A 12,292-nucleotide genomic window follows, 5' to 3' on the forward strand; every position below is an offset into this window, starting at 1 on the left:
AACATACGATTACGAATCTTAGTTTAAAGAAAGTTTAGAAAATAATCATTTTTACACGGCACCTAAATAATTTCGTCATAAAAAGTCATGGTCTCAAGATAAAAATAAGATGCACTAAAATAAAATTAAATAAATGTTTATTTTTCAGCCTCAATTACTGTACTATCTATGGTATTTGGATGTGTCGGCGCAGGCTATCTAATCGACTATGTGGGAAGAAAATCTGGACATATGGTGCTAGCAGTTATATCCTTAATAAGTTGGGTTATTGTGGCGATTGCTACCAACAATACGTACATGCTGATTGGAAGATTCATAGCAGGACTATCAGTGGGTGCCAGTAGACCTATATCCTTAGTTTATATAGGGGAAATAACTGATCCCAAATACAGAAGTTTAACTCTTGTAGCTCCTTCTATATCGATGAGTGTAGGTGTAATAACTAGTCATTTTCTAGGAGGATATGTTTCCTGGAGACATTGTTGCTACATTTACGGAACACTTAATGCTTCATGTGTGATATTATTCCTATTTTTGAAAGAAAGTCCCCTATGGTTGATATCAAAAGGGAAAATAGATGAAGGTACTCAAGCATATAAATGGTTCAGAGGACAAGACATAGACTCTGAGAAGGAGTTGCAGTTAGTATTAATGCGACAGAATGAAAAATCTAACCAATACTTTTACAAGGATATTATGAGCTTATCATTTTTCAAGCCATTGTTGATTGTTCTGTTATTGTCGTTTGTACAGTTTAGCGGAGTTAATGTATTCAGTTTTTACGCACAAGAAATGATTGAAGATACGTTTAAGGGCAGTATTGACCCTTTCATATTTATGATCGGCATTGATATTGTCAGGTTTGTGATCATCGTTTTAATTTTCGCTTTCAACAAATATATACCGCGCAAGATTTTCTTCCTCACTTCAAACTTTTGTTGCGCTATTTCTTTATTTATTTTAGTGGCTTACTTGTTGAACATTGAAAGATTTGGATCCGTAGGGTTATCAATAACGATCACAGTTTTGTTTATAGCTTTTGGTGGTTCTGTGGTAACATTAGGGTGGGCATTTGTGCCCGAGTTATTTTCTGCTAATTTAAGAGGATTAGGATCTGGTATAGCCGCGGCTATGTCGTACTTAGTTTTGTTCGTCTGTGTAAAAATATCTCCCGGAGTTGTAGCAACATATGGAAACGCGGCAATGTATGCTACTTATGGTGTTGTTACAGTTATTAATAACGTAATCCTGTGTTTTGTACTCCCTGAAACGAGTGGTCGTACTTTGCAGGAAATAGAAGATAGTTATAAGAAAAGTGGTACTACTGTCTCATCTTTATGATAATAATAATTATTTGTTGTGCCTTTTCCATTTTCATAAAACGTTTCAGATCTTTATGTTAGCCAAATAGCATACCTTACCCACCATACCCAGCGATATGACTAATTACCGAAGCAGAATGCTAAGAATAGTCTTAAATGAATCTTAACTGACATTACTTATTTCTTCGTCCAAGTTATTCAGTTATAGGCTAGAATAACAACTGTTCATAAAATCAGATATAAATTAATAATTTTTTTAAATAGAGCCCTATTTGGAAAAAAAAAATTATCTGATACCTATTCCATTTAAAAAAATTGTATGAGTGTAGTCTTATTACTTATTAAGGATTGTGAAAAATCGTAGAAACTATTGAGTATAAGTACAAAAACTAAAACCAAAATTAAATTGTTTTATTAAGTGAAAACCTGAAAACAATCACACTTATTATGAAAGCGAAAGTTATTATAGTTAAGTTTGTATGTGTGTGTATGTTTGTTACTCTTTCACGCCAAAACTACTGGACGGATTTGGCTGAAAGGAATGGAGATAAGTTATACCATTAACACATTATTAGGCTACTTTTTATCCCGAAAAATCACAGTTTCACGGAATTCTGAAAAACTTAAATCCACGCGGAAGAAGTCGTGGGCATCAGCTACTTTTTAATAAAACACACTTATTAATTACCTACCTCTTTATTATAAAATATCAATTATTTTTATTAAAGATATACAAAATACTATTCACAGTCTCATTATTCAGTCACAAAAAGTTTATAAAAAACACGATATACATTTTTACATTCATTAAGCCTTCTTTTCAGGCACTGTTTCATCCTTACCTTCCTTCCTGACCGGGCCTGTTTGAGTTATAGGTACATTCCTTTCACCTTTAAGCACATCTGCTTTTCTCGATGCTAAAACTGTTAACACACCGTCAGAGGAAAGCCTTGATTCTATCGCTTCAGGATCCGTGTCCTCTGGGATTTTAAACTTCCTCACGAAATGTCTGGAGACGAATCCATGCTCATCTTGCTTTTCTTCATGTTTCCCTTCAACAACTATATTACCATCGGCTGTCTTCACAGTGATTTCATCCGGAGCAAAATGCTGGACGTCTACGCTGATCTGCCACTTGTCTTTTTCGAATTTGATGGATGAGCCAGCGTCTTTGGGCCAAAAGAATCTGTATCTTGGAACGACTGGGCTTGTAGTTGCTGTGAATAGGTCTTCTGGTGATAGAGTCAGGCCGAAGTTTTGATCAAGGAGACGACGTGGCCACCGCGGCAGGTCGTAATCAAAGAAGTATGGTGCGAGTGACATTTTCGGCGTATTATCTATCTGATCTCTCAACGCTTCTAGTTTGAGTTTGACTATGAAACAGTTTCGTATTCATCCTATTTATATAAAGCGTGCGCTAACGTCGTTGTTTATTTATGTTTACGTGCGTGCACTCGAGAAATTTCTAGCTGCAGACGAAATTACGGCTCTGCTATACAATGAATCATAATATTGGGTGCATTTATCATTATCTATATTGAGCACATATCTCAGTTTAAAAATAGCTCTACCGATACGGCAGTTATATAAACATTTAGAAAATTTTGAAATCAGTACAGCTCATTATTATGTTTAAATAATTTTGGATGCAATTTAAAATTAAGGTGATGATGTAACTGGTTCACAGCCTTGTTTAGTAAAGAAGGCTGTGAACTGGCATAACTGGTGATGATTAAGAAACTTAATAGCATACAATTTGACTCATCGATTTAGATCTAGATTTTCAAATGTAAAGCAATAAAATAATATTAACACATAAAGCAATAGGTATAAGCTGTGATAGCCTAGTGGTTAGGACGTCCGCCTTCTAATCGGAGGTTGGGGGTTCGATCCCTGGTACGCACCTCTAATTTTTCGGAGTTATGTGCGTTTTAATTAATTAGATATCATTTGCTTTAACGGTTCAGGAAAACATCGTGAGGAAACCTGCATGCCTGAGAACTCTCATTAATGTTCTCAAAGGTGTGTGAAGTCTACCAATCCGCACATGGCCAGCGTGGTAACTGGTAGACTATGGCCAAAACCCTTCTCACTCTGAGAGGAGACCCATGCTTTGTAGTGAGTCGGTGATGGGTGTATCATGATGATGATGACATAAAGCAAGCATAAACTTAGGCTCTGACTGTAGTACCCACTCTTTTTCTAATTTTCTCCTGACAAAATTGTTTGTATCTTTCCATCTCATTTATTATTTACATCAGTGATAATGTTTTATGAGGTATCTGCACTTATTATTTTGAATTAGACTGATTATGACTGACGCCCTAATGGGTTGCAATTGTATTTACCAATAATAATAAAGTACACTCGTTAATTACTTCTTAGGGGGTAGATTACAAGGCTTATCTTCAATTGGGAGAATTATAAAATCATCTTTAGCCTCTTTAGGTATGTTAGAAATAGGTATTAAAGTTTCACAAGGCCAATTACTGCTACTACAAGTATTTCTATGTGCTACTACAGTCAAATACCCATCCGGAGATAATTCAGATTCAATCTTTTGAGGATCGCAGCCATCTGGTAGCTTGAATTTTCTAACAAACTGTCTAACAAGACAACCTGTCTTAGTTCTCATTTCTTGCTTTCCTTCTATAATAACGTATTCGGAACGAGCCTTGACTCTCAATTCTTCTTTGGCAAACTGGTGTACATCTATGCGTAGCTGGAATTTTTCTTTACCTATCTTTACAACTGGTCGAACATTCCTTGATTGTTTCATCCAGGAATACAGCTTTGGGCGGAGACTTACGTTCAGTAAAGGTCTAAGGAGCATGTCTATATTGTCTAGATGTACCTACTTATTTTATAGCTTTATTTATCGAATATTCATTAAAAATTATTATTGTTTTAATTTGTAAAATAATGTACAAAAATTCATGATGGCGTATGCGTGTCATTGAACGTCATATTCAAAGATAATATAAACCACTATGATCATATTCGACATGTTGAATAGACAACTACAGTAAATTCTCTTTAGGCTGATTACCCTGACTATCTCTATGCCCAAGCCCGATCAAAAACTTCATAAGTACCTATAGTACGCACAGATAGTATGGTCGAAATGGCAATCGGGGAGGAAACGCCCCGCACACCCGCACAATCCCGGCGCTAACATGGTGCGGGCGAGCGCGGGTGTGCGGGGCGTCCCCCTGCCTCATACCCCGATTGCCATCTCGACCTGTACTACTACTACAGAGCCACAAAGCTTTTAATTTAGACCTAGGCTAATTTTAGACTTGAATATTTTATTTTACCCGGACTCGAACCCGGGACCTCTGGCTGCTTGAATTTACCACAATCAAAGATAGTATAATAGAGCCCCATAGATTATCTACTAGGTATATTACAGAGAAATAGCCCTTTACACAAACACCCAACTATTAGTATCAGTCGTGGATTCTGAGGATTTCAAAAATAGGTGTAAAAAGTAGTCAAAAAAGTCAAAAGTCAAATGATTTATTCAAAATAGGTACCTAATTAATAACTCTTTTTGATGGTCAGATGTTGGATTTCTAAGATAGGTATAGTGTTGATAATTATTACGCAAACTTAAAACTAAAGCTACGAGGGTTCCAAACAGGTCTGAGGCCCACAACAAACTCCAAAGTAAAAACCATTCTGTTCCTACTAATTTTATGGTAGGTAGGTAGTAGGTACCTATGCAAAAAATAGCAAGCATTTTTTGTCAAAATAAGATAGGTAGTAGGTATTAAAAATAAAACCATATGTGTTTCAAAAACTTAAATTACATTTATTTAGCAGTAAAAATAAAAATACAAATGTCAGTCTCTTAAGTTTCATAGCGGCCGCGCGGCAGTGAATTAAATTAAAATTTTAAAAAAATTACTTCTTTTCTTGAATTGTGTCTCCTTTGATTTCCTTGTGAATGGGTCCTGTTTGCTGAATTGGAATGGGCCTTTCATTTTTGAGAGCGGATGGGTTTCTTGGCGCGGTCACAGTTAAAACACCATCAGAGGAAAGTTTAGATTGAACTGTTTCAGGGTTGCAGCCCTTAGGAAGAGCATATCTGCGTACGAATTTCCTAGAAATATATCCATGCTCATCCTTCTTCTCTTCATGGTTTCCTTCCACGATAATATAACCATCGGCTGTCTTCACGCTTATTTCTTCAGGAGCAAAATGTTGAACGTCCAAATTCACTTGAAATTTGTCCTTATCTGCCTTGATATTGGATTCAACTTCGCGTGCAGCGTTCGCCAGCTGTTGCCAGGGTCTCAAATAGTTTTCGGAAATCATAGGAATGTTTGCAACGGTCAACATATTGTCGTCTGGAGTGATGGCTAGACCGAAATCTTGGTCTAGAAGACGGTGTGGGCGGTAGCGTGGCCAGTTGTAGCCGAAGACGTATGGTAGAAGAGACATTTTCCTTCTTTTACTGATCACTCAAACACGAAAATAAAATTCGAAGTTCAAAACTTTTGAAAACTTGCAGTGTGAACGTTTCGTTAGCTCAACTCATATACTTGGAACAGGCGCGCTCGCTCGCGTTTATATACCCATAACGCCATCTATTGAAGAGTAGAAATTTCTCGAAAAGTAACGAAAGCGCAGGCGCGTCGATTTCAGCTCCATGCCGGCCGGCCGGTGCGAGTGACCGGGCGACGCGGACGTAGGTATTTGTTTACAATATGGTTATACCTAGGTAGGTAGGTAAATAAATGAATAATTTTATTTAAGTACACACATTACATACAATGTTCCCTATGTATATTGGGTAAACGACCCAGTAGAGCCCCTTTCCAATCCAGTCCTCTACAGACGTAATTCTATAGGTAAAAATAATGTTTTCATTAGTTTACACCATCTAATTGGATCCACAAAGTACGAATCCATAGCATCATGAAACAGACGTATCGTCAGTGGCTAGCTGATACCTTATGGCTTATAGATTATACGTAGGTAGGTACCTATTAAATACCTACCTAGGTACTTTTTTAGTACCTAGCTACCTAGGAGGTAGGTAGGTAAGATACTACCTACCGTCGTGACTCGTAACTTCGCCTGGGTTTTGACATAATTTTGAAGTTGGCGCTAAAACTAGAAAGTTATTTGGCAACACTGAATGATAAAAGTACTTTTTCGGACCAAAGCTATTGTACAGGACAAAAATCTGTCTTAAAACAAGTGAAGTAAGGTGGAAAATTCGATCACAAAGTGATTAGGCGAAGTATGGGTGTGTTTGCCTAACTTCGCCTACATCACGCCATAGCATCAATTATTAAACAATTGTATGAAAAACGTCATAGTACAACAAGTCTAAGCAATTTAAAATGTCACAGTCGAATATAAACCTTACTAAAGCATTATAGACTAGGTTTTTGAAAAAAATGTATAGTAGGCGAAGATAAGTAGCGTTCTGAAGTCAGTTGCATACTTTAGTTATAACGCTGATAGGGCTGCCAAAAATCATGTTAACTTACCTCACTGCAAAATAAAGAGGGGTGATGGCTTGAGCAAAAAGGTTTTTTTAATTTTAAATATTTTTATTGTAGGCGCCTAAAATATTTAATCAAAAAAGTCGTAAAAACAATATTTCCATTTTTTTATAATAAATAATAAAATCAGACTCAACTAGGTCAGTTCGACATAAAAGCTCATATTATAATTTAATCCTTATTTTGAAGCTAAATGGTAGATTAAATGTTATCAAAAACAAAGGGAATGTTAAAAAATTTGCCTCGTAATGATCTTCAAATTCTTATTCATAATAGTATTATTTATTATTCTTAGACATTAAATCAGACTCGGTCAAGCATAGACATAAAAATACAAATATTTAGTAATCAGTTGCTTCTAGCTTAATAGTATAGTAACAAAAAACAGTTATCAAAAAAAAAACAGAATCAAGGTACAATATTTGACTTACAATTCTTAAAATATAAACTCAACAATTACTAATAATCAGGTCAGTCAAAGACATAAGAACTAAAAATAATATAATGAGGCATTCATTTTCATGAAAATAGTATAAGTAAAATAACTATTGTACGTTGTAATTACTCAAGTCGATATTAAATATGATTTGACCTCGTCGACAAATTTTTGGCTCAGGCAGTACTAAAATAATATCATCTAAATGCTTCATAGGCCAAATATCATCAACTGTAGGGTAAGTAAAAACTGATCCTCGGTTAACTTTCGATTCCTTCTTTTTTCTCAGAAATTTGACCTCAGGAATGTTATTTTTTATTGATATTACTTTTCCTACGAAGTGCTTCACACTCTTTTTTGTAACAAATTGAGCTAAAATCCAGGAGTCTGTTTTTAATTTATTATCACTTTCTGTGAAGTATTCAATGTCAGAAATTCCGTAGTGTATTGATGGTTCTATGTTTTCTTGTTCTTCTTTTTGGCAGGTCGCGATGAAATCGTCCATTGTTTCATATTCTGAATCATCCGTATCATCTATTTTCATTTCAATGTCAGTTGTTAAGCTAGATTGACTACTAGATCTCTTCTTTCTTCGTTTCACAGATGTGTGCTTTTGCATCTTCTTTTTTGCTTTAGTAGTTTCTCGACTTTTTCTTTCTTTAATTTCATCATTTGGTTCCTTTTCAACAGTATCTGTCATTTCTTCTTCCTCTTCTTCTGTTTCTTGTGTTATTTCTTTTAGGACTTTTCTTTGTTCAGCTACTACTCTTTGTCTCTTTTTAATTGGGACTAGTTTCATGTGTAAGGCAGACCGTGTGATTGTTGTAACCCCTTTCTTTTTCAAATTCCTGTTTCCTTTCTTATTCTGCAGTATTTTCTGAGACGGCCCAGCTTCGATAATGACATCAGAGGTTATAATAATTTTTGTTTGGTTTGTTTTAAGGCAGTCTGGGATTACGTCAATAAATGGCATATTTTCTTTATCATTCCTTGAAATTTCACCCAAATATTTAACATTTGATTCTTGCGACGAGGATGCCTCAGCATTTTGCTTATATTGAAGTAGGCAGTCTGGGATTATGTCAATGAATGGCATATTTTCTTTATCATTCCTTGAAAGTTCACCCAAATATTTAACATTTGATTCTTGCGACAAGGATACCTCAGCATTTTGCTTATATGGAAGTAAGTAAGTATTGACACTCCTGATACACAAGTTTTTGAGGCTTTCAGGATTTTTTTGCATTAGCAATGGCTGCAGCAATGAGTCAGAATTTACCTGCACAGTTTTAAGTTTTTTTTTCTTTTTGCCTTTTATTTCTTTTTCCTGTTTTTACTAATTTTTGTTGAGTTGTTAAATCTTTAAAATCTTTTTCGCAAACCGATTTGCCCGGTGGCACATCTAATTTCTTGTTTCGTACTTTTTTATTAGGATCTGCACTGCGAGTCTCCTTCAGCCAGTCTAATAATGCATTGTCAATAGTATATGTCATCGTTTGTTGGTTTGAACCTGCCATTTTACTAATTACTTTGTCGGGGTTGAATGGCACAATGCCAGTGCTTTTAAATCCACTGATTATGTTATGATTTTTTTCGTTAAGTTTTTCCACTAGTTGTTTGAGTAGATTTGGAAAATGTCCCTTGTGAATTGTTGCTTCTCTCGGGTTTTTTATTTTGTAGTTTAATAGAATTTCCCTCCATAGTTTTTTTAAGGGACCAAAATAGCATACATCCAAGGGTTGGGTTAAATGTGTTGAATTTGGGGGTAAAAATATGAAACATATATCATTTTGTTCACAATATTTTACAATTTTGACGTTTATGTGGGACGCTAGGTTATCACCAATCAAAACTTTCTTACCAGGTTTATTTTGAGCCCATGGTAAAATCATACTTTCAAACCAATCTTCGAATAAATGGCTGTCAAACCATCCCGATTTAGAACGGTTGAATCTGGTTCCTTTAGGTCCATTAAGTGTCCATTGTGTATATAAATGTTCCGCCTTATACACAACGTATGGAGGAAGACATTCTCCTGCTGCAGTTATTGCAAACATTATAGATATAGCCCCCTTCGTATAGTTTAACACCCTTTCGGGGTACTTAATTCCTCTTCTGAACAAACATTTTTGGACCCCAGGATTATCTGTCAAGTTTGTCTCATCGTAATTTAAAATATTTTCACTAGGGACGCCTTCTAGTGATGATTTTAAATTTGTGAAGTAATCTCTCATTTCATCGGGACTTTTTTCTGCTCGGCTCCTTTTTATGTTTTGGATCACTCTGTGGGTTAATTTAGGTTTGTTTCTTTTTATAAAAGAGTATGCCCACTTCTTTCCAGGTAATTTGTTATTAAAAATTGAAAGTCGTCCATTGCCCTCCAAATATCTGAAAATGTAAAATATATTACTCTCAACCCAACTATCATTATTTTCCAATACTAATAGAAATGAATAATGTAGTAGATGCCTTAATTCAATAAATCTCTTGATACAAAATATTTCAAACATCACCTGTATACGACAATTCTCAAATCCAAAAGAGTCAAAGGACTGCCATAATCGGCGGCTGCAATTAAAACTTTTATTGTTTCATCTTCCTCCTGATCGGTAAGTCTTGTTGGGCATCCTGGTCTCTTAGGGTGTTTATTATGCAGCTTGTCCAATAAAGTTCGGCGAGGTATGCCAAAGGCTTTTTCTGCATCGTATGACGACATTGTCTTCTTTTTTAATGCTTCCACCGCTAAGTTTATCATAGTTTCTGAATGTTTAGCAGTGTACGGCCGCTTTTTGCGTTTACTCACTTTCTCTTTTTTATTTGCCATTATGAGTAGTTCTGTAATCAATTGTTTCGATTAAAAATCCGATTCTAGGTGATATCACCCATTACCAAGGGACGTGGGCAACCAAGCTTTGCTCAAGATAGATAAATATAGAATAAAAAAATCTCAGATAATATGAAACCTCTCGAATGATTTTTCGCCCTTGCGAATCTATATGGGATTATGATATTGAAAATTTCGTTTTCAAGAACACGATTATAAACAAATATACCACTTATAAATAAATATATTGTATAGTAGTATAAATTATGAAACAAAAAGAGCGACAGCCCTAGGGGCAGGTGAAGTTTGGCAACAAGATGGCCGCCGCTATCCCCTCAATAACATTTTATTCAAATACGACTTCTAAACGTGAATTAGATAGAATATAATAACGGCATAAGAAAGGGGATTAGATTAAGGTGATAATAAAATAAAAAGTTTAGCATTACCTGTTCTGTAACATTGGCTAAAACTAAAGTTTAAACACAGACAAAAAAAAAACGTGTCGTTTGCTTCACGGCAAAAACGCACTGGTCACCAACAATGTGAAGTTAGCCACAAACAATCCGCAGAATCTTGCCATAGTTGAAAAATACTATGGTTTTCAGTACTTATATTCGCAGCCTGTCTTAAACTTATATTGGAAACCTTAACTTATTTAAAATTAGGCGAAGATCGGTACCACAGACGAAGTAACGAGTCACGACGGTACCTACCTAGTTATCAAAAAATAAATCTGACGTGCTCTATTCTAGAATAATTAATCTAAGCTGACGTGTAGGTAAGTAGGTAGATACCTACCTACCTCCTAGGTAGCTAGGCTTAACGTTAGGTAGGTAGGTATAGTAGGTACGCGACAGGTCGACATGGCCATCGGGGTGGGGACGACCCGCACAACTCCCACGCTATCCCGGTGCGGGATAGCCCGGGTGTGCGGGGCGTACCCCACAGCTCATACCCCGATTGCATCAATACCAGTCGCGTACTATACCTGCCTTCCTCCTACCTGTGAGGTTGACAGGCCTAGCTGAGTTTAGTATGATGTAGGTACCTACTTCTTATCTACTTAGTACCTACTGGTCTGGTACCCACTTACATTCAAAGATAGGTACCTACTACCTACCTAAATACCTAGGAGCATCGATGCCTAGGAGTAGGTAGGTAGGTAGGTAGGTACTCAGTCTGCTTAACAATAATATACCTGTCTGCTAGGTATCTACCTATTTTACTGGTAGGTACGTACTTCTGCCTAGTCCACCTTATTACAGGCCAGGTTTGAACCTTCGCCCTACCGGAGTCCTAAAGTAGTTTCGAATAATTAAAGGTAGATTACTATTTGCCGACACGTAGGTAGGTACCTACCTAGGTACCTATAATAGCTTTTGATTTTGAAATTCTTGCTAAATTTAAATAAGGTCCTGGCCTGGTCCTAGGGTCTAGCCTAGCCTAGCCTCAAACTCAATTTATTCGTCTAATCTAAACGGCAATATTAACACCATAATAACACAGTCATGGAAATAATCATAAAAGTTAAAACTCGAGTACAACCTACCTATATACCTAAACCTACCTACCAAATGACCTTAACCTGACCTACCCCACGGCAAAACCTCTAGAACCTAGAGACAAGGCACGCATGAGACGTCGATCGCGCTACAAAATTCTAGATGCATCGACGAGTCGTTGACTGGCTTTGCAGGGGTTCTCAACCCACTGGCTGCATATGTTTATTTTAAATAGGTATTTATGGTTACTTAATGTTGAAAGATATAAAGTTGCCTTATTTTATTTTTAAATTTTATGCGTAGCTTACTGATAAATGATAAACTACTGATGATACTGATGACGTTGATAAATGTAATAAATGGTGGATTATTTTGACGATTCAAAAGCATCTGTAAAAGTTTATTTAAATAAAAAATTTTTTAGTTATATTTCTATTTTCAAATTAATGGAGAATAGTAAAACACAAAAATTCTGCAACAATTTTACTGTGTCATACACATAACTAAGTTAATATAGCTAATATTTAACCAAGTGAAGCGAAGTTCCTGAGTCTACTTGTGAATTTACATATCTTATCCGCTTATCATTTCTTATCTGTTCGTTCGTTTCATAAAAGTAGTAAGAAACTATGTTTGATAGGGGTGCCCATAAATGGGATTTTTTTATATCGTATCATTGAAAAGAG

General features: G+C 35.9%; 4 protein-coding genes and 1 pseudogene across 5 annotated transcripts in view; 1 reads left to right on the forward strand and 4 right to left on the reverse strand.

Moving 5' to 3' along the window:
- LOC117993234 (facilitated trehalose transporter Tret1-like) overlaps positions 1–1,623 on the forward strand; it is a 5,607-nt gene extending 3,984 nt beyond the window's left edge. For both annotated transcript variants that reach the window (XM_034980986.2, XM_069506623.1), the window contains exon 3: positions 149–1,623. In XM_034980986.2, the coding sequence (XP_034836877.2) occupies positions 149–1,341 (1,193 nt within the window). In that variant the 3' untranslated portion in view covers positions 1,342–1,623. The remainder of the gene's footprint in view (positions 1–148) is intronic.
- The window catches only part of LOC117993264 (tubulin beta chain), a 146,556-nt gene that overhangs the window by 57,390 nt on the left and 76,874 nt on the right, over positions 1–12,292 (reverse strand). The window lies entirely within an intron of this gene.
- LOC117993253 (protein lethal(2)essential for life-like) lies at positions 2,000–2,704 on the reverse strand. The gene has a single exon (XM_034981009.2). It carries the CDS (start codon positions 2,643–2,645, stop codon positions 2,130–2,132), a length of 516 nt encoding a protein of 171 aa, XP_034836900.1. The 5' UTR covers positions 2,646–2,704; the 3' UTR covers positions 2,000–2,129.
- Positions 5,114–5,887, reverse strand: LOC117993252 (protein lethal(2)essential for life-like). Its single transcript, XM_034981008.2, has one exon. The coding sequence runs from the start codon at positions 5,766–5,768 to the stop codon at positions 5,229–5,231; it is 540 nt and encodes a 179-aa protein (XP_034836899.1). The 5' UTR covers positions 5,769–5,887; the 3' UTR covers positions 5,114–5,228.
- LOC117993250 (uncharacterized) lies at positions 6,732–10,810 on the reverse strand (annotated as a pseudogene).

The sequence above is a fragment of the Maniola hyperantus genome, chromosome 23 (assembly GCF_902806685.2).
Source record: "Maniola hyperantus chromosome 23, iAphHyp1.2, whole genome shotgun sequence".
NCBI classification, from domain to species: Eukaryota; Metazoa; Arthropoda; class Insecta; order Lepidoptera; family Nymphalidae; genus Maniola; species Maniola hyperantus.